We start from the raw sequence: 27,264 nt of genomic DNA, 5'->3' as shown, positions 1-27,264 counted from the left end.
AAAAGCATTGTTTTTGTAGTTTTTTTCTTTCTTTTATTTGTACTGCCTCAGTCTCATATACATATGGAATCACTCACACATACACCCACGATTCGCATACAATTTTTACATTGGTTGTAAACATATTACTTACATCACAACATGCTTCCATCGTTGTCATCACTCCAAACGCGATTTCAAAATGCTACACACAATATTCATGCTGCCATACAACTTTTCTGGTGAGTACTGCTTACAAGAAAGTGATGACATTCACATATACAACATTGTTCTCTGAGTTTTATTCATGGCCCCCAAACTAAATAAAATATGCCAGTAAAGTTGTCTGGCCATAGATACTTAATGCTATCCATGCATAGCTGGGACAGTTCGCTAGTGTGGTATCTAATCTATTGTTGCCCTTCAATACTGTTGGATTAATGTTGGTTGGTGAGGTGTTTGTCTTGGTTCTCCAGCAATCAGTTTGATGCATTGTGGGCTCTTACAAGCTGTTTCAAGTGGGATTTCCGAAGAATACGTGGTGTTTAATAATTCATATTATACTCTTTAACACTGTGTAGGGGGCTTGTTAGATACATTTTTACATTTGAACAATATACAGGAACAGTTCAGTTACTTGTTATAGGAAAACAAGATAAACTCATATTTTTTTTACTTTTGCACCATTCCATACATAGTTGTTTTTCTGTATGGAATGGTATCATCTGTGACAAGTGATAACACTCCATACTTGGCCAAAACTTTCTATGATGCGATCAGTAATCTTGTTCCAGAAGAGCTTCTGTGAAGTTTGGAAGGTAGGAGATGGGGTACTTATGGAAGTAAAGCTATGAGGACAGGTTATGAGTTGTGCTTGGGTAGCTCAGTTGGTAGAGCACTTGTCTGCGAAAGGCAAGGCAAGGCAAGGCAAGGTAAGGTTGCGAGTTCGAGTCTTGGTGTGGCACACAGTTTTAATCTACCAGGGCATTTCAGTAATCTTATTACTGAAAAGTTGGAGAACTTACCCCTTTGGTGGTAATTTTCCTTTATTTGTTCTGGATTTCTCTCCACTTGATTGTAGAGTTTGTTCCACCTTCTTATTGACACGTAAGGCAAATAAAGTATGTGAGCCAGTCTAATTACAATAACAACACAGTTACTTAAAGTTGGCTGTTAAGAAAAGAAGTGTTGCTTCAATGAGGAGGTGGTAGGAGCATTACGGTCAGGAAGAGAATTCCAGGAATAATGAGGAGAAATGACAGTTGAAGGGGAAAGCTTTCCTCCATTTCATTAACAAGATTAAAATTTCATTCATCATATTAGACATTTCGGGAAAATGTGCAGTGTGTCATTCGTGATTTAAATAATAAAAACTGCCCCAATTACTTATTTTTTTGTTGCTTAGCACATACTAAACAGCAAAAAAATGTGTAACTGGGACAGGTTTCATTATTTAATCAACAAGATTAATAACTGCATTGGAAAAGTTTTGGCCGAGCAAGGGTTGCAAATGATGATTAACCCCTCCTGGAAAATAAAAGAATGCCTTGGAACTGCAAAATATTTATGCAGTCAGTTTTGACTCAAGTCGTATTTAAGATTGTTATAAGTTAATACTGAGTACAATCCAGACAGACGATTAAATTTGAATGACACATGTCAGTGTCGGCCGGAATAAAAATTGGCCGGTTTTGACACCAGCGGACAACATGTCATCTGAATTTACTCATTATCCTTTGCATCAACACTTCATACACTTGATATTGAGTCATAATAAAGTTGAAACTAGTTATGTAAATAAAATGCAACATAATTGGCATCTAGAGCATTTGATTTAAACAAACATGTCCTGTTTCTGTCAACTTTGTGAATTTTTACTCTCACAATGTTTGATCACATTTGCAGTTTCATACCTAGGTTCTATTTCAGTTTTTCTTATTGTTGTATTTTTCATGTGGCTCCCGTCACCTCTCTCATCAGACCAGACTGCAGAAGCACATATTATGCTATCTAGTGGTCTTAACAGTTTTTGTATGCCATATTGTTTTCTTACAAGTGGTAAATAAACCTTTTTGTTTCTCTGTTGTATTGCAATTTCATTTTAAACTCTTCCTTTTGTTATTGACAATTTATAGAGCAAGACAGGTAGAGGCACAAAATACTATAATAGTAACCTCTTTGAGCCAGGTTACAAGTAACTTTAGCCAATAAAAATGCCTTAAAAGCATTTACACATGGATGGAGGTTACCGAATGCACAGTGCCATATGTTGTTGTTGATTGTCTAAATAATACCAGTGTTGTTGTAGTTTGTCTGTTGAATACCAAGCAGTAACTAGCTATCACTGATTCATTCTTCATCATCTGGTAGCTCTTTTCTGTCTTTGATATAACATGGTCGCCTTTGGGCAATTGTACATTCGTAGCAACAACTGATAGACTTAATTTTATATGGCTCTTAAATTCATAGTAGCCTTAGTGGCCATAGTAACATTATTGATTGGCTTTGCTTATAAGTTTGTATTTTTCTGATGTATTATGTTCATAATGTAACACTGTAAACAAAAAGCCTTGTTTTCCTTTTTATAAAAAGAATTTTATCCTTGCTTTCACAAAACATTTAAGCATTAATCACCTTTGTATTTCTACCCTTTGTGGCATGCAGGAAGAGAAAACAATCACCGTCGCTCTTGCTGACAATACCTTTAGAGCACATTAGCTCCATTATTTTCATGTAACAGGTTTCCTGTTTCGTTGTGGCACACACTTCTGAATGAAACAAAGTTATATATTCGCTAATAAAAGTAAATGGTATTCCATATTTAAAACTAAGTGTGTTATCTTAAAAAATTCACTGATAATTTTCCAGAATAGTTAATATAGGGATTTTTTGGGTACCATTCAATACACATTCCATGGAAATAGTGACAATATTGGAATGTACAATTTTAAACCAAGGTTCTGTTGCTAAGTATAATTTATATGTATGAAATTTCACCCTTTATATTATACTGAGTAGTATTTCTGTAGAGTGTAAGCAGGCAATCTGGGCACAAGTGGGTGCGGAAGTGGGAGCACATACACACACGTGCATGTGGATGTGTGTATGGTTTCAAACTATTCCAAATACTGTGTCTATTGCTGAAGTCAACACAACTACAGGTGTCAAATATGCTCTCTCCCTACAGAACATAAATTTGTTTTTTAATGTGCTAAAAGCATAAAAATGCCACAAATGTGTGTTAGTCTACAAAGGAATGCATATGGGAACATATTATTCATTAAATATTTTCTTCTTTATGCTAGAGTCAGGAAGTGGAATGTCATTGCCTTTGAGTGCTGGTAGTTTGCTGTCCAATGTGCCACCACCATCTGAGCTACCAAGTTTTATATCTCCACCAGCAGATACAGTTTTAAAACCAGTTACTACACAGGCAGCACCAATTTTCCATGAAACAAAGTTCAGGTAAATCTTCGTTACACTAAAATATCACTGCTATTTTAAAATAAATCTAGGAACTACAGTGACATATTGTGTTCTGTGTGCCATACTTATGTAATTGAAAACCAAATATTGTAATTTTTTAAGCATTTCTAGAAACAGGAGAATATGCTGCACATCCGTAATCTGTATATTGCCATTCCTCAGTAGGAAGCTTATAAATACTTTTATTAATTTGGGTACTTTTGAGACATAAATGGTGGTAGAATTAAAGGGGTATTTATAAAGCAGTTCACAGATAACATGGACACAAGTTAAGAATAAAACTTGTTATGTTGAAAAATCATCCCCTTTTGCAAGAATGCTGCATCATCATATTACAGTCTTAAAAAGTGGTTGACGAATTCAGCACAGAAGTGTAGAATCATTTATGATATAAAATGAAATCTATTGAATGGTTATTGAACATCTTGTATCAAGGAGTATTCTATTAATAGCTTAAAATGTTTAATGCATGTTAGTTTATTTGGAACTTAAATTGCAAGGAGGACAAGAAACATACATTAGATAAACATGTGGGAACACATTGTGTGGGTCAGAAAAACATATCACAAAATGAAAGTAAATAGCATGGTAAGCATGCCAGGAACCTTTGCCGTACTATAGGACAAGGGTACAAACAGCTGGAATCAAGCATTATTTAAAGTAAAACTTACAGAAACTGAAAAATGTAACAATGCAGCTTTTTACAGCATTGTTAATAGTAGAATTGGCTGATATAGCCCCTGTGTACAATAGTGCACAGCATTTATTGTCAAAGCAGAAAGATACAAATGTTACATTATTCTCTGAGCACAACCAGTCCTAGCTGAGCCATCTGTGAATAGATTAATCCACTGTTTACGAAAGGTCCAGTGTGGGTCATGAGTCATTCTTGGATTTCCCAGTCATTAAAAGCATTTCCTGCAAAAGGTAAGATTCCATTTTTTTCGAGTACTTGATTGTACACGGTTTTAATCTCTCAGGAAGTTTCAGTTTCAGAAAGTATTTGTAAGGTTTACGTGACTAGCCTGTCACACTGTCTGCTGAGAGTGATAACTGAAGAGTTGATTGATCACAAGCTATTGATACGCCAGTATCTGACTCAGCAGGCCAGAATGCAAGATACTCCTCCCCTCCCCCACTCTGCTTAGTCGGTCCATAGATGATGATAGAATTTACATAAAGAAGAATGGGAATGTAAAATGCAGTGCACAGTATTAGATTTTTTGGGGAAATTTAAAAATAGTTCAAGAGTTTTGAAGACAAAGTTAGGAGTTAGGTGTGAAGTACAGTAATAATAATAATAATAATAATAATAATAATAAATTATTATTCTTTTTGGAGTAACAAAAGTATCTCCAAAATAAAAATTTATATGGAACTGGTTATGGTATCAACATAAAACTGTATGGGTACTGAATTATATGTTACATTCTTACTTCAGATGAAACAGGTAGGTGTTCGGCTGATTGCCCAATGTCCAACCATTCTATAAGCTTGATGTCCAGTAACCGGATATTGGGCCGAACATTGCCTTGGAGTATGTCGTGATGTAGAGCTCTGAGTGAGCCCGCAGAAATCAGCCACAAGTGATCGAATGCATTTGGGTAAATTAGGGCGTCATCGATCATAAATGAAATGAGTGAACGATTTATGAATTGAATGATTTGACTGATTGAATTGTTGCAAATTGCCATCACTTTCACTCCTTATTATTTGAGGTTACTACTGAAAATAATGCATTAACTGCAAGATAAATTATGAAAACTGTAATTTGGGAATATTTTGAAGAGGTTGAAAAAATCAACCAACCAGTTGCAAAACAAAGTTTTACTATCCCTTGACCTGGGTTTCAATATTTCAAAAAATATCTTCTTCAGAAGGAGTGGGCCTTGTTACATCACATGGTGGTATATATTAGCTGAAGCCGAGCAGCTCTTGTCATATATAAAATTGACAAAAACAAAAACTATCCCAAGCAATGGCTTTAGATAGCAGCCAGATTACATTTAGCGTACTTCAGAATGAGTGCTCACTAGTAAATGCCCACAGGTAGAGACTCTTGTCAACCTAAAATTGTAACAGGAGTGAGCATTCATTCTGAAGTATGCTAAATGTAATCTGGCTGCTGTCTAAGGCCATGGCTTGGGATAATTCTTGTTTTTGTCAATTTTATATGTGACGAGCTGCTCGGCTTCAGCTAATACGTACCATCATGTGATGTAACAAGGCCCACTCCATCTGTAGAAGAAACTTTTAAAAATATCAAAACCCAGGTCAAGGGCTAATAAACGTTTGCGTTGTAACTGGTTGGCTGGTTTTTTCAACCTCTTCAGATTTACACATTTGCTGTTTTGCAGCTATGTTTAAGATTTTAGGTATATTTTGATATAAACAGTGGCAGTAAGTTTGCCATTTGTTGTTCACAGTTAGAATTTCTCATTGCGGAGAAGAGAAAAAGGCAAGTATGTACCAAAACCTTAGTTTATTTTGTTTCTTTACACTGATCAACAGTGAGTCGCTCCACAGATATAAGCCTTACAGGTTGTGAAGGTATGTGCAAAGATTATGAAATGGCGGCAGATACACAAAGGACTTGGCAGTATGAGCCTACCTTAATTTGTCACAATGCACTCCTTCTGGCTTGGATGCATGCGATGATGTATTCTCTCCTGAGGTAAATTGGTCCACAACTGTTGTTACTGGCACTTGATATTCTGGATACTAGCACTGGGATGGAGTCGACATCCAAGCCAGTCCCATACATATGCATGTGCTATCAGGGACGGAGGTAACAAATGCGGTTGCAAGATGTCTGTGATGTAGTGCTTCCCAGCTCACCCCCACACTTGCCAACACTGGCCATCTGGATTAGTGTAAAACTGTGATGCATTGCAGAAAATAATGTGATGCCATTCATCGGCAGTCTATGCTTCTTCGTCATGGCCCGTTCCAAATGTTTGTGTTATGGTGTTAATGACGTACTTCGCATGGGATGGTAAGATTTAGAATCTAAAACATTCAAACCGGAACAACACTGCTCGTGCCTCTAACTTATATAATGAATCCTCCTCATCTGCGGGACACACAGATCTAGACACATAAGTGATGGGTCATTGTTCCCCTTCACTTTGCTGCTAGAGGACCACTACAATTTGTGAATTGGAAGCATCAATTTGTAGAACAAACTCCTTCTCAAAATCAGGTATGGCTAACATTGGCATTCTGTCTAACACTGCTTTAAGTGTGTTAAAAGATGCCAGCTGATATTCACCTCTTTTAAAAACCTCTCCTTGTGCCTCGGTTGGGGGACTTGCCAGCTAGGATAAGTTCTGGACAAATTCTCGGGGGGGGGGGGGGGGGGCGGCATGCTGATAAACCTCGCAATTTCTTTCTTATTCTTGGGCACCGGAAACTAATGAATGGCTTTTTTGCGCTCTTGGTCCATCCTTAAAACCATTGGATGAAACTGCGTGACCCACTAATGATCTCTCCTCCTTCGTCAGGTTAACTTTTCACAGTTTAATGGTTAATGCTGCCTCAGTAGGTGACACAATACTTGAACTACATAGTCCAGGTGGTCATCAAACATTTTGCTGTAAATAACACCAGTGTCTAAATAATTGTATACACTCTTGAATTTTAAAGCACTCAAAAGAGAATATAAAAGTTGGAACAAGACTGTGGCCCCTGGCCATTTCAAAAGAGACTGTAGTTCTCAGATAAATTCCAGTACGAAATAAATCGCAGTCTGTACAGAAAGCAGTCAAGGGCTTGGACTCTCCTGCAAGTGGGACCTGATGATATGCTTGATTCAGATGTTATGTACCATTAGCCTTTTGCTGGTGGTATTTTTTTTTTTTTTTTAAATCTATATCTGTGTAGAAAATCTCTCTCTCTCTCTCTCTCTCTCTCTCTCTCTCTCTCTCTCTGTCTCCCCACCCTCTCCCTACTCCCTCTGTCTGTGTGTGTGTGTGTGTGTGTGTGTGTGTGTGTGTGTGTGTGTGTGTGTGTGTGATGAACGTGATTTGTTGTTAACGGTTTGTTTAAACATGTCAATCAATGTTTCTGGCATAGAGAAAAATAATGTATTTAAGTTGTGATACATGTATTTTAATTGCTAATATCTATTTTAACATCTGAATTTTGCAGTCCTGTTATACCCCAAAGTAAAGGAGCTGAAATGGTGCCTCCCCTGACACAAGATGTACCTGCTGCAGGTGATAGTGGAAGTGGTAGTAACAGTAGTGGTGGTTTGTTTGATTGGGTGAAGGGAGCAGTTGGAAGTGGGAGTCTTTTATCAAAAGTTGCAGAGAGAGCCAAAAATTCTGTTGATTCCATGATAACTACTTTGGACCCACAGATGAGAGAATTTTTACGTAAGTATTTATCTTGAACTCGAAATTTGATTTAAGCTTACATTGGTAATTGCATATATTAATTTAATTTAGTTCAGTCGCATCATATTGCACATAATTATGGAAATAATATAATATGTATATAAAAAGAAATAATTTCTATTGTTTCATGAACTGTGAATGAATGTAGGACAATTGTGTGGTTGAGCAACATTTGGGCTACAATATGTAAAGTTTTTTTGTCAGTGGAAAATCCATGCTGGAAGTGACTGGACTAAGTTGGGGAAATGAACCCACAGTGACATCCCGGCTTGACTCACTTTCACTGATGTTTCCACCTATGATTTCTGAACATCTTAGCAGGTTCTTCCAAGGCAGTAACATCATTAGTGGAACACAGTTTGTGGAGGACCATGTCATACTCAGCCATGAGGAATATACACTGTGTTTCAGATAAGGTGTTTCTCTGTGCATCTTACAAAGTATTAAATGAAAGATAACTTCATTTAGGTAGGTAACTGCAACACACATGATTTGTTCTGTGGTTTTATGAACATGCCGTATTTGCCCGATTATAAGAAGAGGTTTTTTTCCCAAATGCACCATTCGAAAAATACAGGGTCATCTTATATTCACAGATTAAACTATTGCTGCTGAGGTTAACATTTTTATATTGTTTAACAGACAACGCAGAGGTCATATGCAGATTTATTTTGAAGAATTCAGAAGGGCTGGGCTGGTCAAACATTACTCATGTTTGAGCAGGCTTAAGATTTCCTGATATGCCAAAGTGCTTGATACCGTATCACTGCTGCTCGAACTATCACATGGCATTTGATCTGGGTGGCGCTAGTGCAGGGAAGACACAAGAAACTATGAACTAGCCACTACAACAGTCTATTGCTCAGCTTAAAATTTGATTATTTTGTGGAAATACATAAGGAAAATAGTACTAAACTGAATCATCTTACAAACTCTTGTATCCGAACAGGTTTCTCATAAATGTCTGGATTCTGTGTACAAACATTAATGTTGCTTTTTAAGCATAGATCACATTCAAAAGCGGAAATGTTGTCCTTCAAAAGAATTATGTGATTCTGAACCCAGATAGATATTTTATTTGATTATGAGAACTGTAATGATTTACTAAATGGGCTGCAAATGAGAAATACGGCTGCTGTTCACATGTTAGGATACTGGGTAAAAACTTTGCTTGCTTTTAATCAGCTTTAAAACATTATGGTGACATTCAGATGAAATAAGAAGGAAAATTAATCCATAATAAAATGTCTAAAAACGAAATAAATCTTAAACTGTAATTGTTGTTGCAAGAATAAATTACAGCAGGAGATATTACCAACAGTCATGGGTAGATTGCGAGAAAGTGAAGTTCGAGAATTGAACTCAATCGTGATTTCGATCTTTTATTTATGTGTTAGCTGCTGTTGTTGCATACGAGGTCTGTTCAGAAAATTCCGGGACATTCGTAATTTTGCGCCAATGGTGTGTGGGAGCAAAATGCAGTTGGGATCCTTGCTGACGCCTGTGTTTAATGTGTAACTGCCAGAAGTTTCAGTATTGTGTGTGTGTTCGTTATTGTTCATTGCTGTATTGAATAGAACATTGTGTCTCACAGTTTGGGTATTTTGAGATGACAGAGTTAGAGGAGCAACGCGTCTGCATTAAATTTTGCGTGAAACTGAAGAAAATCTTTACAGACACACCAAATGATGCAGGAAGCCTGTGGTGAAGGGTGCTTAAGCCAAACTCGGTGTTACGAATGGTTCATATGGCTTACAAATGGCTGAATGGAAGTTAAAGATGACCCTCATTCAGAATACCCCTCGATATCTACCAACGATGCTCATATCAGGAACATCAACAAAATTGAATGTGCCGATCGAAGATCCGACTGTCCAAGAGATTACAGAAAACTGTAACATTTCTGTTGGATCTTGTCATGAAATCCTGACACATCATCTTGGAATGCATTGTGTCACCACCAGCTTCATCCAATGAAATGCAAGAACACTCCATAGTTTGTCATCTTTATGTCGAAGCGTCACTAACATTCCACACAACGGAAAGAGTGGCCACGACTACAGTCCCACAGAATCTTCCTTCCACCAACAAGTGATAGTATATTTGTGATACATGTGATGTTCCTTAAGAGAGTCAGAAGTGGTGATGACCAAAGTTAAACCTTCAGAATGGGCCAGGAAAGGTTCTCCAACACCAAAAACAGCTTGACAGATCAGGTCAAATGTGAAAGACATGCTAATAGTTTTCTTTGACTTTGAAGGACTAGTTCAGCATGAATTCATGCCACAGGACAAACTGTTAATCAATGGTACTATTTGGACTTGTTGTGATGCCTGCAAGAAAATGTGAAAGGGAAACAGCCTGAACACTGACAAGGCAATTCATGGCTATTGAATCATGGTAACTCATCCGCACACTCATCCCTGTTGGTGCCTGACTGAATTTTTGAACAGACCTCGTATGACCTGTACTGTAGAAGAAATTGCAGTTTGTGTTTCACATTTGCTCAAGCACAGCACTAATGAATGGTTGGTGGGGGAACACTGATACTAGCTTGCTGAGAACTAGGTGAGCATGTGGAGGGGAGCAGTGAGCAGGCAGCAAATTATATAATGTTGCCAACCTTGAGAATGTATACTGTGAACTTTGGCGTTTTAGGAACACCTGTCATGTTTAAACTGCAGTTTGCCTGAATCTATTTACAGTAGGAATTGAGTCGACTTTAAAATTGGACAAATACTCAACAAAAGTATTCATTTCTGTAGGAGACAATAGAAGTCTAGATAGGGGCTAGTGGCTTACTGACGTGCACTGTGCTGCAATTGTCGATGCTCATCGTGACGTATGACAGGTACAAAAAGGGGTGTGTCAGCTGCTGGTTCTATGCAACCATTGAGAAAGCAGCAGGCAGGTGATATGTTTGAAAGGAAGGGAAATTGTAAGATTCTCACAACAGTATCGAAGTGAAATCCGATATGTTTTCGGATAAAAACAGCTGTGTTATCATGTCTCACAGCAAATACAACTTCAGAAATTGCAACATATTCTTAAGAAACAGCTAAATGTTTGTGTCAACAAAGGTGTAAATTCCACAGCTGTGCTGTTTGGATTATTATTATTGTTGTTGTTGTTGTTGTTAAAAATAGTGATACCACAGACAGCAGAGTTAGTAAGCAAAAAATGTAGAAAAGAAAATGGTCTGCAAGTTAATGAAAACCATTTCTCTTCATTTATTTTATATCTCATTGTATTACTGGTATCGAAATTGAGACAATCAATAAATGGCATAAATTTAGAATTGGTGTAATTTTAACTTTGTAGGCAGATACTGTATGTCAATAAAAGTTTGCAATTTTGTTCAGAATGTGCTAAAAACTAAATTTTTCTCAAGATGCCTCTTTGAATAAAGGGGGTCGTCTTATAATCAGGGTCGTCTTATACACAGGTAAATAAGATACTTTATTTGGTTCTTTTACAAAGAGTTACAGCAAAGAGCTACAATTTTTTAAATATAGCATTATTTTTATCTATTTTATAGATGACGTATTTAAACAAAATGTGTACAGATCAGTTAAAATAAAGTTTCTATCAATTTTAATTAGGGAGTTAGAAATGTACTAGGTTTTAGTAGTGGATGGATGCAACATACTGTATATAATAAACTGTTTTAAGATGGATTTTCTGACGGTGAAAAATCATGTAAGTGATGTGTTCAAATGAGTGCTCATATTCTGAATGTACAATGTAACGACTGATGGAGCAGGATATCTCATGGTATAATCCATGGTTGCTTCATCGGTATTATTTTGGTCTTCACTGAGCATCAGAAAAATGTCATAGTACTCGTAGGATGTGTATGCGAGATATATTGTATGTCAATATCCATGGCAGACAGAACCTTTTTGTCTGTGTGTCCCACCCAACACTGCTCTGTATAAAGCAGTGTAAGGATACATTCTACAATCTAACCATACATGACTTAGCACACTGTGGATGTTTGCTACTTCCTGACACATCTCATCCACAGATGATTTAGAATTGCCTTGAGTTGTGCATTCAGGAAAATGAGTACTTGTTTGTTCACATCACTTAGTGAACTTTCTGCCACCAGATCATCCATGTGAACACAGCCATTTATGTACAGCATGTTGCATCCACCTCTAAAATTTAGAATGTGTGTAGCTCTCTAAGTAAAATTGTGAAAAATTTCATTTAAATTTATTTGTATGCAGTCTGTTTAAATACATCAACTATATGATAGGGAAAATAATGTTGATTTAAAAAAATATGCCCCCTCCCATGAACCATGGGGGGACCTTGCCGTTGGTGGGGAGGCTTGCATGACTCAGGGATACAGATAGCTGTACCATAGGCGCAACCACAACGGAGGGGTATCTATTGAAAGGCCAGACAAACTTGTGGTTCCTGAAGAGGGGTAGCAGCCTTTTTAGTAGTTTCAAGGGCAACAGTCTGGATGATTGACTGATCTGGCCTTGTAGCACTAACCAGAACGGATTTGCTGTGCTGGTACTGCGAACGGCTGAAAGCAAGGGGAAACTACAGCCATAATTTTTCCCGAGGGCATGCAGCTTTACTGTATGGTTAAATGATGATGGTGTCCTCTTGGGTAAAATATTCCGGAGGTAAAATAGTCCCCCATTTGGATCTCCGGGCGGGGACTACTCAGGAGGACATTGTTATCAGGAGGAAGAAAACTGGCATTCTACATATTGTTGCATGGAATGTCAGAGCCCTTAATTGGGCGGGTAGGTTAGAAAATTTAAAAAGGGAAATGGATAGGTTAATGTTAGATATAGTGGGAATTAGTGAAGTTCGGTGGCAGGAGGAACAAGACTTTTGGTCAGGTGAATACAGGGTTATAAATACAAAATCAAATAGGGGTAATGCAGGAGTAGGTTTAATAATGAATAAAAATAATAAGAGTGCGGGAAGCTACTACAAACAGCATGGTTAACGCATTATTGTGGCCAAGATAGACAAGAAGCCAAGACCTACTACAGTAGTAAAAGTTTAAATGCCAACTAGCTCCACAGATGACGGAAGAGATTGATGAAATGTATGATGAGATAAAAGAAATCATCCAGATAGTGAAGGGAGACGAAAATTTAATAGTCATGGGTGACTGGAATTCGATAGTAGGAAAAGGAAGGGAAGGAAAAGTAGTAGGTGAATATGGAATGGGGATAAGGAATGAAAGAGGAAGCTGCATTGTAGAATTTTGCACAGAGCATACCTTAATCATAGCTAACACTTGGTTTAAGAATCGTGAAAGAAAGTTGTCTACATGGAAGAAGCCTGGAGACACTGGAAGGTTTCAGATAGAATATATAATGGTAAGACAGAGATTTAGGAACCAGGTTTTAAATTGTAAGACATTTCCAGGGGCAGATGTGGACTCTGACCACAATCTCTTGGTTATGAACTGTAAATTAAAACTGAAGAAACTGCAAAAAAGTGGGAATTTAATGAGATGGGACCTGGATAAAGTGAAAGAATCAGAGGTTGTAGAGAGTTTCAGGGAGAGCTTTAGGGAACGATGGACGAGAACAGGGGAAAGAAATACAGTAGAAGAAGAGTGGATAACTTTGAGAGATGAAATAGTGAAGGCAGCAGAGGATCAAGTAGGTAAAAAGACGAGGGCTAGTGCAAATCCTTGGGTAACAGAAGAAATACTGAATTTAATTGATGATAGGAGAAAATAGAAAACTGCAGTAAATGAGGCAGGCAAAAAGGAATACAAACGTCTCAAAAATGAGATCAACAGGAAGTGCAAAATGGCTAAGCAGGAATGGCTAGAGGACAAATTTAAGGATGTAGAGGCTTATATCACTAGGGGTAAGATAGATACTGACTACATGAAAATTAGAGAGACCTTTGGGGAAAAGAGAACCACTTGTATGAATATCCAGAGCTCAAATGGAAACCCAGTTCTAAGCAAAGAAGGGAAAGCAGAAAGGTGGAAGTAGTATATGGAGGGTCTATACAAGTGCGATGCACTGGAGGACAATATTATGGAAATGGAAGAGGACGTGGATAAAGATGAAATGAGAGATCTGATACTGCATGAAAAGTTTGACAGAGCACTTAAAGACCTAAGTCGAAACAAGGCCCGGGGAGTAGACAACATTCCATTAGAACTACTAATAGCCTTGGGAGCACCAGCCCTGACAAAACTCTACCCTCTGGTGAGCAAGATGTTTGAGACAGGTGAAATACCCTCAGACTTCAAGAAGAATATAATAATTCCAATCCCAAAGAAAGCAGGTGTTGACAGATGTGAAAATTTCCAAACTATCTGTTTAATAAGTTGTGGCTGCAAATTACTAACACGAATTCTTTACAGACGAATGGAAAAACTGGTAGAAGCCGACCTCTGGGAAGATCAGTTCGGATTCTGTAGAAATGTTGGAACAGACCCTACGACTTATCTTAGAAGATAGATTAAGGATAGGCAAACCTGCATTTCTAGCATTTGTAGACTTAGAGAAAGCTTTTCAAAATGTTGACTGGAATACTCTCTTTTTAAATTCTGAAGGTAGTAGGATAAAATACAGAGAGCAAAAGGCTATTTACAATTTGTACAGAAACAAGATGGCAGTTATAGAGAGTCGAGGGCATGAAAGAGAAGAAATGGTTGAGAAGGGAATGAGACAGGGTTGTAGCCTATCCCCGATGTTATTCAATCTGTATATTGAGCAGGCAGTAAGGGAAACAAAAGAAAAATTTGGAGTAATTAAAATCCATGGAGAAGAAATAAGAACTTTGCAGTGTGCTGATGACATTCTAATTCTGTCAGAGACAGCAAAGGACCTGGAAGAGCAGTTGAATGGAGTGTCTTGAAAGGAGGACATAAGATGAACATCAACAAAAGCAAAATGAGGATAATTGAATGTAGTTGAATTAAATTGGCTAATGCTGAGTGAATTAGGTTAGGAAATGAGGCACTAAAAGTAGTAGATGAGTTTTGCTATTTGGGGAGCAAAATAACTGATGATGGTTGAAGTAAAGAGGATATAAATTGTAGACTGGCAATGGCAAGGAAAGTGTTTCTGAAGAAGAGAAATTTGTTAAAATTGAGTATAGATTTAAGTGTCAGGAAGTTGTTTCTGAAAGTATTTGTTTGGAGTGTAGCCATGTATGGAAGTGAAACATGGACAATAAATAGTTTGGACAAGAAGAGAATAGAAGCTTTCGAAATGTGGTGCTACAGAAGAATGCTGAAGATTAGATGGGTAGATCACATAACTAATGAGGAAGTGCTGAATGGAATTGGAGAGAAGAGAAATTTGTGGCGTAACTTGACTAGAAGAAGGGATCAGTTGGTAGGACATGTTCTGAGGCATCAAGGGATCACCAATTTAGTATTGGAGGGCAGTGTGGAGGGTGAAAATAGTAGAGGGAGACCATAAGATGAATACACGAAGCTGATTCAGAAGGATATAGGTTGCAGTTTGTACTGGGAGGTGAAGCTTGCACAGGATAGAGTAGCATGGAGAGCTGCATCAGTCCAGTCTCTGGACTGAAGACCATAACAGCAACAGCACCACCACCACCACACTGCTGTAACTCTTTGGAAAATAACTATACTATGTTCATAAAACAACAGGTAGAGTATCATCTCTTACTTTTACCTATCTAATACAAATTTTTGTTACTTTCGTAAGCTACTGAATCACTCTATATGTGAAATATTTCGGTTTGTTGTATGTAAGAAAGGGTGAGCAGCAGACACAATTAAGAAAGATCTAAAACTAGCTTCCAGTGAAGTCCTCCTTCAGAGAGCGAGAAACACATTCACTCTTCATCCATTCACTCCTCACCCACTCACACATTCATTCATTCATTCATTCATCCATTCATCCATTCTCACTGTTGTCATGGAAGGGATGAGGTTATAGAACAGCTGGTGGGGGAACAGGAAATATTGTGTTGGTGTGGAATATGTAGGTGCTAGTCATGTAAAAGCACAGAGTCCCTAAGCCTCTCTCCCACTGTGTCCCATTTGTATTATATTATGTCTTTTCCATATCACCATCACCCACCTCATCCTAGAAAGCTCTTAGCACAAATTGACCTGCAGCACAGTTTGTGTGTGTGTGTGTGTGTGTGTGTGTGTGTGTGTGTGTGTGTGTGTGTGTGTGTGTGTGCGCGCGCGCGCGCGCGCGCGCGCGCGCGCGCGCGCACACATACAAAACAACCGTTTACAACCACAGGTCATACTCATGGTATTGTAGATCCTATCTAGTGGACTCTGAGCATGGGGTACTGCATGTGGGCAACATACTTGTATTCATTACTCGTGAAATGAAATTAGCTTGATAATGGTTGTTTCCATACTTGTCCTCATTTCTTCTTGCCACAGAAACTGGATGTGCTGATTGGAACTCCCAAGAGGAATAAGTGGTTTCTGATTGTGCAGCAGGTCTTACAGACTACTGAAGTTAGAAATACAGGGTGCCATTTCAAAAACTTAGTTGGACTAATGATCTTGATGAAATCAAAAACTAACACCATTCTGAAATTAAAAAAAAAAAAATAACACTGTAGTCTGTTCTATTACATACCTTGTCATCTGATCAGTTTGAACACTTTTTTTTTTTTATAAATAGGATGGAGAACTGATTTGAACTCAATGAAAGCAGTGATTCAACCATAACTTGTAAAGAGTGTTGACAGAATTGTGACTGTGCCCTGCCAACGGTAGAGAGGCAGACGCCTCCTTGTAAACTTTCAGAAGTCTTCTGCAGATATAAAACAACAATTGGGTGGCTGGACACAGCTGATGTGGAGGGGATAGGTGTATGTGGTGCGATCTTAGCTCTTAAGTTGCAGTGGTGTGAGTGGATCTTTCCTCAGATTGCCGTGCTTTGAGGAGCATGCTCAAGGCTGGGTCCCAAGCCTTACTTAATTGGAAACTGCTGTCTTTATTTACCAGTTCATCATGTAGTAGCATTTTTACAAATTCTTGAAAAATGTGATCCTAGAATGTATTGACCTGTTTTAACAGCTTGGTTGTCATCATAATTCTTGCTATGTCCTTAGGAGGTGCAGTGTTCTGTGATAGCTGATTTTGTTAGTTGCTCTTTTTAGCTCTGTGATACTTGTGCTCTGTGCATCTTGTCTGTTGTGTCTGGATTCTCTGAGCTACATAAATTTTCCTTCACTGGCACAGGACACCTGTTCTGAGGATTGGTCTGAGGATGTCTTCTCGATGTGAGGAATTCTGACACTTGGAGTCATGCAGATTTACATCTGTATTGTCACATTCTGTCCCAGTATGCGATCTGAGCCTTCATGTGACTAACATTTGCAGGAATGGAAGTTATTTGTTCTGTTCTATCTATGTTTGTGGACCTACTGTTCTCATCCATCAAGAGTTAAGCAGCAGAGTTGCAGCACCCATGGAAAGTTTTCCAGAAAAATAGTTAAACCACTGCCATATCCTGCATGCCACAAAACCAAAGAAGTCTTGGTCACAGCTTGTAGAGGGAGAACAGAAATCTGTTGTGATAACATTTATCCTTTAAATCGGTAACATATCAGTGAAAATTGGAAGAATACACTGGAAATATAATTTAAAGTGTGTATTCCTCCCCCCATTCTTGCCCAAGATCAAAGCTTTGTAGGTATCTGTGAAGGACATGTAGGACTCAGGAAACCAGGTTTCTAGCAATCTCTTGCCAGTGCCGGAAAATATATGTCATTTTTCAGACTATCTGGACAGCACAGGAAAGATGCATGGAGCATGAGCATCATATAGATAAAGAATAATCGACAAAGTCAGTTGGAAAAAAGTGCCCTCCATCTCCTAAGGGCTTAGCAAGAATTATGTCAGCACAGAGTTGTTAAAACAGGCCAACACTTTCTGGGATTCAGTTTTAAAATAATCTGTAAAGGTCTGGTTACATGATGGACTGACAAAAATATGAAGCAGTTTCCAACTAAATGAGGCTAGGAACCCAACCTTTAGTGTGCTCAGAGCACACAGTAGTAAATGAGTAGATTGCTCAAGCTGCACGAGCTGAAGAGCTGAGCCCACCTCACGAAGACAGGCCTCCTGTGTATCACCAGTGTTCTAACTCCCAAAGTGTCAACAGAGAGACAGGATCATAGCTCATGTTCTGATTATGTACTTCCCACCTCGTATCTCACATGTGGAGTCACACTCCGCTGCAGCGGATTTGAGATTATTGGGGGCCTTCGGTTTGAATCCTGGCGATTTTATCTGCTGAGAGACTGTGTGTTGTGTTGTCCTTATCATCATTTCATTGACGTGCAACTCGCCAATGTGGTATCAAAAACAACCTGCACTAGGTGGTTGAACAACCCCGGATGGATCTCCTGACCAGAAAAGCCATATGATCATTTCATTTTCGGAATAATATCAGTTAAATTCTTCATTTGTGTATACCTGATATCAGAAGCTGCTGTATCATTAGTTCATCAGTAATGGTACTGTGTATGCAGCTTCTGAACTATGACTTTTCATCATTATATACATTTTGTTTTATTCAGTAAAAACTTCGTCAATTGATTTTTCTCATCCATTTATTGCTTACATTGCTGTCTGCATTTTGCTAGAATTTTTATCTTTCTCACTGGTGCTGTATATAAAAAATACAAGAAATTGAGAGGCCAAGAATGGCAAACAATGAAACACAACAAGGCTGACATGGCAGGCAGTCATGGGGCAGAAGTGGGAGAGAGGAAAGGCTGTTTCACTGCTCCCAACCTCACCTGTCGCAGGCATTCTTCTCAACTGCCTACTGTAGTTAGTGGGGGTAAAGGAAACCCAGTAAAGTATTATTTATCTTGTTTGTCAGAAAGCATGTAATCATTCATAGTTTGAGCTTCCCATACCAGCAGTAAAAGTTTCTCAGATGGTGGCCACAAATAGAAAGGTAAACTGTTTACTTTCTTGTACATTTTTTGTTGATTTAATGTGAGATTCAGTCTTGCCTTGCTATATTTAGGTCACCTTGAGCAGTAGTCTGACCTTCTTGTATCAGTAAAGGGCCTTATTGAGGGAAAAAGATTATGCTCTTGGAAAGGTCTACAATGCTGATGAAACTGGGCTCAACTGGAATGTTTTGCCAAGAAAAACTTTTACTTCATGTAATTATGTAGAGCACCTAGTCCTAAAATAAGATAGGATTGCACTACTGCTTTAGCTTGCACTACTGCTACTGACAGCCACTGAGCACCTGAATGGGTAGTATGATTTTCAGGAAATGATTTACAGAAGTTTTAATCAGTTAAATGGCAAAAGGGAGAATTATTGCTCCTTGTCAGTGCTCCAACTTTTCCATAATGTGATATCTTAAAGGAAAAGGACGAGTTCAAGTGATGGTTCTTCCACATAATGTAATGTCCTATTACAACCCAATGTATCAAGGTGTTATTGAGTCTTTCAAACGCTATTACAGAAAAGAATTATTACATAAGTTATTGTTAGAAAGAGAAGAGGAGCGTGAAGAAAGTGTGTGGCAGCAGCATCTCAACAACTAGTTGTTTAGAAAATGAAGATGAAAATATAAAGGCAGTTTCTGAAGCATTTACTTGTTTAGATACTGCCTTGCGATGGTTTTGAAGCTCAAAATAAAAGCGACCAGCATCGGATACCTTTCCTGAAAAAAGTGCATGACTTAGCTGCTCTTAAACGGGTAGGCTTGCTCAGACATATCAAAATGAAAGGATATTTTTTAGTATTGATTGTATAAGTAACATGCTATATATGCAAAATGCGCAAGTGTTACTTTTTATTTTACTTGGCTGTACTATGTACATACCTATGTACTTGCCTTGGTAATAATAGAAGAGATCCATGTGCTTATAAATGTATGCAGTTTTTGTTGGTAAATAAAAGTACACAGTTCGATTATCCAGATAAACTGGTTTACTAAACACCGATGTCCCCCCCCCCCCCCCCCCCTAGTTGTACCAAAATTTATGTATTGTTTCAATCTCAACAAAAAATGATAATTTAAAATGTTTTTTTAAATATTTGGTTATTAATTAAGTGAAATGATTAGCAACTGGCAGCCCTTCCACCAACTGTGGACGACTCATTGAATGATTGGCGACTAATTACAAAGAATTTGAAAGTTTAAAAATCAGGGTACTGCAGTGAACTGATGTCAGGTTCATGAGAGTAATTCAACCTCTTAATCTATTTGTACCTCATTATTCACAGCAAATTCGGAGTAATTTTGTTGCCTTTATTAACCTTTCACCAGTGCATACTAAGCTACATTAGCATTTCTGATGAGTTTATCATTTAGTTCGTGATATCATTGTGCTTAAGAGTAGAGGATGATACTAGTTTTGAAAATCTCTTGGACATTATTTTTTGACGTAAATGAAAATAATGTGTATGTGGAATTTCATTTTTTAAACAAAACGAATGACTAAAAATTGTGGTACATGGTTGTTGTTGTTGTTGTGGTCTTCAGTCCTGAGACTGGTTTGATGCAGCTCTCCATGCTACTCTATCCTGTGCAAGCTTTTTCATCTCCCAGTACCTACTGCAACCTACATCCTTCTGAATCTGCTTAGTGTATTCATCTCTTGGTCTCCCTCTATGATTTTTACCCTCCACGCTGCCCTCCAATACTAAATTGGTGATCCCTTGATGCCTCAGAACATGTTCTACCAACCGATCCCTTCTTCTGGTCAAGTTGTGCCACAAACTTCTCTTGTCCCCAATCCTATTCAATACTTCCTCGTTAGTTATGTGATCTACCCATCTAATCTTCAGCATTCTTCTGTAGCACCACATTTCGAAAGCTTCTATTCTCTTCTTGTCCAAACTATTTATCGTCCATGTTTCACTTCCATACATGGCTACACTCCATACGAATACTTTCAGAAATGACATGCTGACACTTAAATCTATACTGGATGTTAACAAATTTCTCTTCTTCAGAAACGCTTTCCTTGCCATTGCCAGCCTACATTTTATATCCACTCTACTTCGACCATCATCAGTTATTTTGCTCCCCAAATAACAAAACTCCTTTACTACTTTAAGTGCCTCATTTCCTAATCTAATTCCCTCAGCATCACCCGACTTAATTAGACTACATTCCATTATCCTTGTTTTGCTTTTGTTAATGTTCATCTTATATCCGCCTTTCAAGACACTGTCCATTCCATTCAACTGCTCTTCCAAGTCCTTTGCTGTCTCTGACAGAATTACAATGTCATCGGCGAACCTCAAAGTTTTTATTTCTTCTCCATGAATTTTAATACCTACTCCGAATTTTTCTTTTGTTTCCTTTACTGCTTGCTCAATATACAGATTGAACAACATCGGGGAGAGGCTACAACCCTGTCTTACTCCCTTCCCAACCACTGCTTCCCTTTCATGTTCCTCGACTCTTATAACTGCCATCTGGTTTCTGTACAAATTGTAAATAGCCTTTCGCTCCCTGTATTTTACCCCTGCCACCTTTAGAATTTGAAAGAGAGTATTCCAGTCAACATTGTCAAAAGCTTTCTCTAAGTCTATAAATGCTAGAAACGTAGGTTTGCCTTTCCTTAATCTTTCTTCTAAGATAAGTCGTAAGGTCAGTATTGCCTCACGTGTTCCAGTGTTTCTACGGAATCCAAACTGATCTTCCCCGAAGTTGGCTTCTACTAGTTTTTCCATTCGTCTGTAAAGAATTCGTGTTAGTATTTTGCAGCTGTGACTTAATAAGCTGATAGTTCGGTAATTTTCACATCTGTCAACACCTGCTTTCTTTGGGATTGGAATTATTATATTCTTCTTGAAGTCTGAGGGTATTTCGCCTGTTTCATACATCTTGCTCACCAGATGGTAGAGTTTTGTCAGGACTGGCTCTCCCACAGCCGTCAGTAGTTCCAATGGAATATTGTCTACTCCGGGGGCCTTGTTTCGACTCAGGTCTTTCAGTGCTCTGTCAAACTCTTCACGCAGTATCATATCTCCCATTTCATCTTCATCTACATCCTCTTCCATTTCCATAATATTGTCCTCAAGTACATCGCCCTTGTATAGACCCTCTATATACTCCTTCCACCTTTCTGCTTTCCCTTCTTTGCTTAGAACTGGGTTTCCATCTGAGCTCTTGATATTCATACAAGCCGTTCTCTTATCTCCAAAGGTCTCTTTAATTTTCCTGTAGGCGGTATCTATCTTACCCCTAGTGAGATAGGCCTCTACATCCTTACATTTGTCCTCTAGCCATCCCTGCTTAGCCATTTTGCACTTCCTGTCGATCTCATTTTTGAGACGTTTGTATTCCTTTTTGCCTGTTTCACTTACTGCATTTTTATATTTTCTCCTTTCATCAATTAAATTCAATATTTCTTCTGTTACCCAAGGATTTCTACTAGCCCTTGTCTTTTTACCTACTTGATCCTCTGCTGCCTTCACTACTTCATCCCTCAAAGCTACCCATTCTTCTTCTACTGTATTTATTTCCCCCATTCCTGTCAATTGCTCCCTTATGCTCTCCCTGAATCTCTGTACAACCTCTGGTTCTTTTAGTTTATCCAGGTCCCATCTCCTTAAATTCCCACCTTTTTGCAGTTTCTTCAGTTTTAATCTACAGGTCATAACCAATAGATTGTGGTCAGAGTCCACATCTGCCCCTGGAAATGTCTTACAATTTAAAACCTGGTTCCTAAATCTCTGTCTTACCATTATATAATCTATCTGATACCTTTTAGTATCTCCAGGGTTCTTCCATGTATACAACCTTCTTTCATGATTCTTAAACCAAGTGTTAGTGCAAAATTCGACCAGGCGGCTTCCTCTTTCATTTCTGTCCCCCAATCCATATTCACCTACTATGTTTCCTTCACTCCCTTTTCCTACACTCGAATTCCAGTCACCCATGACTATTAAATTTTCGTCTCCCTTCACAATCTGAATAATTTCTTTTATTTCATCATACATTTCTTCAATTTCTTCGTCATCTGCAGAGCTAGTTGGCATATAAACTTGTACTACTGTAGTAGGTGTGGGCTTCGTATCTATCTTGGCCACAATAATGCGTTCACTACGCTGTTTGTAGTAGCTTACCCGCATTCCTATTTTCCTATTCATTATTAAACCTACTCCTGCATTACCCCTATTTGATTTTGTGTTTATAACCCTGTAGTCACCTGACCAGAAGTCTTGTTCCTTCTGCCACCGAACTTCACTAATTCCCACTATATCTAACTTCAACCTATCCATTTCCCTTTTCAAATTTTCTAACCTACCTGCCCGATTAAGGGATCTGACATTCCACGCTCCGATCCGTAGAACGCCAGTTTTCTTTCTCCTGATAACGACATCCTCTTGAGTAGTCCCCGCCCGGAGATCCGAATGGGGGACTATTTTACCTCCGGGATATTTTACCCAAGAGGACGCCATCATCATGTAATCATACAGTAAAGCTGCATGCCCTCGGGAAAAATTACGGCTGTAGTTTCCCCTTGCTTTCAGCCGTTCGCAGTACCAGCACAGCAAGGCCGTTTTGGTTATTGTTACAAGGCCAGATCAGTCAATCATCCAGACTGTTGCCCTTGCAACTACTGAAAAGGCTGCTGCCCCTCTTCAGGAACCACACGTTTGTCTGGCCTCTCAACAGATACCCCTCCGTTGTGGTTGCACCTACGGTACGGCTATCTGTATCGCTGAGGCACGCAAGCCACCCCACCAACGGCAAGGTCCATGGTTCATGGGGGGGGGGGGGGGGGGGTGGTACATGGTAGTACTATGGAAGTTTAAGTGCCTGTGATTGCTGAAGTTAAACGACTCATGAGCAAGTCAATTGATAGTATAAAATATAAATAATAGCACCAAATCTCCATCCTGACACAGGCCCACCAAGCAAGGTGGTGCTGTTGTTAGCCATCTGGACTTGCATTTAGCAAGAGTTAGGTTCAAATCTTCATCCAGATGTAGTTTTTCTGTAGTTTAATGAATGAAACAGCCAATTTTCTTCCCCTGCCTTGCACAGCCTAAGCTTGTTTCCAGTGTCTAATGATGTCTTGAAATACAGCAGTTTCAAATTGGGAATCCCAAGTGGCTAGAAAATGTAACCTTTGTTGTATAACTAGTGTCAGCCATGTGGTCATTCTCAAGTTGACGTGGAGAAAATACAAACATTGTTTATATTGTATGGAACAGTTTCATGCAGTTAATATCAACTTTCATGATAAACTGTATGTTCTGTCAAATAAGTTCAAATGACAACCCATGACAAAAATGTGCCATTGAAGTCTTCAGTTCATGTGAGGCAAAGTCTGAACTTCTTTATTCTGTGTCAACTTGAAAACTGATATGTGAACAATACTAGCCATTCAGTAAATGGTATATTCTCTAACAACTTCAGGTGGTCCAACATGAAACTATTTCCGTATTTTGAGGCTGTGCAACGCTGCTCCAGTAAAATATTCTAATGATCTTCTTGTGACAATAGACTCTCGTATTTCATTGTTCTTCATACAGAACGCTCTTCCCTTACCCCTCCCTCTGCCTCTCACTCTTTTGTGTCATAGAATGCTGATTAAAAAAAATAATAAATATATTTTTGATCGTATATGCATGTATCATAACTACAAATGGTTCTAAACTTTTTTGTGGAACTCATCAACAGAGTGAAAGGAATTTGCAGCAAGAAAATTTTTCACTTTAAATTTGCCTCTCATTTTCTGTTATGCTAGAAAGCTATTGACAATTAAATGTGCACAGCAATGTGTACATTTCTGTACAATTGTAGTGAAGTATCATTTCATTGCAGATAGTTTCATCATCTAGTGTTCAGTGAGTGAGTGAAAACTTTTGAGTGAGTCCACATTGTAAATCATGAAATCTCATGCAAAATAGCAGGCCTTCTATTAATCACATTTCAACAATAGCCAAAAATGTCAGTGGTGGCTTGACTATTCTTATGTTTAAGATATCAGCACTCAATTTCTGCACAACTAGTGGACATCACACTGGAGGAGATGAGCTATCATGGTTATCGTGACGGAATAGTGTGGGCAACTGCCCTGGGGACATACATAATACGTTGTATGGGCAGACCCATAGCTGGAAGTGTTTACCTACCTGCTGCAGTAAGCTGGGTGGGTCAGTTTTAACACTGAGTTCAACCACTGTAGACATTGCCTTGCACCTCATGCTACATGCCATTTCCATGTGCTCGGTTGTCAACCAGCAGTGCCAGTCAGCTACATCTGCCATGTGTTTTGTTTATCTCTGTGCACATCTGTACATGGTTTCGGACTTCTGCTTCCCCGTAGATTGATTTGCATGGCAAGTCTTCATTTCTTCTTGTGGGCTTCTATTCTGTTGAGCCACCGTTGGCCCATACAGTACCTTGTGCCGACTGTGTTGTTTACCAGGCATTGTAATACCTGTGCAGATATTAAAAATATGATATTAGCAAGAAAAATATTTGTCTTTGTTCACACTTAAGAATTTAAAATGTTGTTATTTTTCAGATTATTTGTCCGCGATGTCATAATAAAATATCACACAATGGAAGCTCCGGGTTGCAATATCAACAATATTAGGTAAAGGATAGAGTGCACTCACCATAAAGATGACACATTGAGTTGCATAAGATTGTCACAATGTCTGAAATTGTGCACTGTGTTTTGCTGCAATTTGGTGACACTATGTTCTCTGTTAGCCATATTCTCTACATAATCTTGGTCACACAGATAACAGTAATTACTGTATACTCCTTAAGCATTAAGAATGAGAGACCTCCAGTACCGTATTCAGTGGTACACATTCGATAATATTTTTTCTCACCTAGCAATCTCATTTTCTGTATCGTATATTTAATACAGAGCAACTGTTTATATATTTCTGTATGAGGGCAGTTCAAAATAAACGCACAGATTTCTTTATGCACTATTTCTGTCACCTGCAAGATGAATGGAGGCCACCGAAATGGCTCCACAAAAATCTACAGTATGTGTTGTTTGTGTTGAGAGTCTGATACAGTGTGGAACATTCTATGAAAGTGATTCACTTCAATTTGACAAATTAATGGCACTGCAGGCTATCTGGCAAAAATGTTCATAAAGTAGTCAGGATTCACCATTCATCTGCGCGCACACACACACACACACACACACACACACACACACACACACACAGTATAAATACCTGACATTCGTTGCACAAAAATTTTACAGTTAATTTTGAATCACATTTGTGACTGAAAGATATGTTAGTTATATTGTTAATTTGTGAAAAAGTGTGTGCAGAACATTGATAAGGTTATGGATTGAAAACTGACTGTTTTAGATAAGTACCAAGGATGTTGCCAAATACCTGTAAAGCAATCTCAGTTACTGTACACAAGGGGACAGGTCTGAGACAGGGTGTATACGACCTGGGACAACCGGGAGATCGGGGAAAAACCCGGGAATTTTTTCATCTGGGAGAAAACCCGGAAAAATCCAGGAATTTTTTAGAATTCCGGGAATTTTTCATTGTTTTAGTTTTCAGTTAAATTTTTGTAATTTTGACTGATAAGAACCGTTACTCTAACAAAGGATATTACTGTATCCACTACTGCAGAATAATACTGCAGCATTAAAACGTGAACAAGAGAAAAAAACCAAAATAAAACTTAAATTGCAAAGGAAATGCACCATATAAAATAACACAGTGCTCGTACAAGTATCTGCCAACAGCAAAATGTGTCAAAGGCTTTCGGAAGACTATGCAGTGCATCATAACAACAAATTGCCTTCGATGTGCGTGACATCACAACTGTTTACATTTGACTCTTTTAATCAGTTACGAGTGGGCTCATGCACACGCGCAGTTGAGTCGTGTATGAGTAGTATCTTCTCCCACTTCTGGCTACAGAAATGTGGCTGTTGGCTGTGTAAGCAGCAGTAGCAGCAACCAGCCACATGGAACCCGTAAAAATTTTACTAGTGCGCCCAAGTTGCCAGATTTATGCATGTGCAGCAGGCCCGAATCTAGTGGGGAGTGAGGGCAAACTGGGGTATCTGAGTATCTGAACTGGGCAGCAATTTCGGGGGGAGGGGGCAAATTCATATTCTTAAGAAAAAAAGCCTTGTTTCACAAAGCACCTAGCATCCAGCGCTCGTCGGTTTATCCATTATTCATATGATTTTGAAATGCATCCCTGCTGGTTTTTGAACACATTCTAAGTTGATTTCTGAATGAATTATAAGTTGATTTTTGATTGCGTGCATAGTGTAGTCTCCACGTGACCTGGTTTTACATTTAGTGATTTTTCTGTTTCCTCTTCGTTTACTGCTCTCATGTCAAATGAAAACAAGATGGATTTCTGTGACTGGGAGCTATCAAGTGAATTAAAATACATTCACATAATTACGAAAGGGTAAACTATGTTACTAGTTTCAAATT

At 38.5% G+C, this 27,264-nt stretch overlaps 1 protein-coding gene across 1 annotated transcript in view; it reads left to right on the top strand.

Annotated features, from left to right (window-relative positions):
• LOC126483664 (protein PRRC1-like) overlaps window positions 1-27,264 on the top strand; it is a 75,221-nt gene that overhangs the window by 29,002 nt on the left and 18,955 nt on the right. Inside the window, exons 2-3 of the mRNA XM_050106723.1 lie at window positions 3,285-3,444; window positions 7,615-7,841. Of these exons, the coding sequence (XP_049962680.1) occupies window positions 3,285-3,444; window positions 7,615-7,841 (387 nt within the window). The remainder of the gene's footprint in view (window positions 1-3,284; window positions 3,445-7,614; window positions 7,842-27,264) is intronic.

Source organism: Schistocerca serialis, chromosome 6 (assembly GCF_023864345.2).
Source record: "Schistocerca serialis cubense isolate TAMUIC-IGC-003099 chromosome 6, iqSchSeri2.2, whole genome shotgun sequence".
In the NCBI taxonomy this organism is placed as follows: domain Eukaryota; kingdom Metazoa; phylum Arthropoda; class Insecta; order Orthoptera; family Acrididae; genus Schistocerca; species Schistocerca serialis.
Note: the sequence above shows the minus strand (reverse complement) of the source record. Positions and strands in the feature narration are given on the sequence as shown.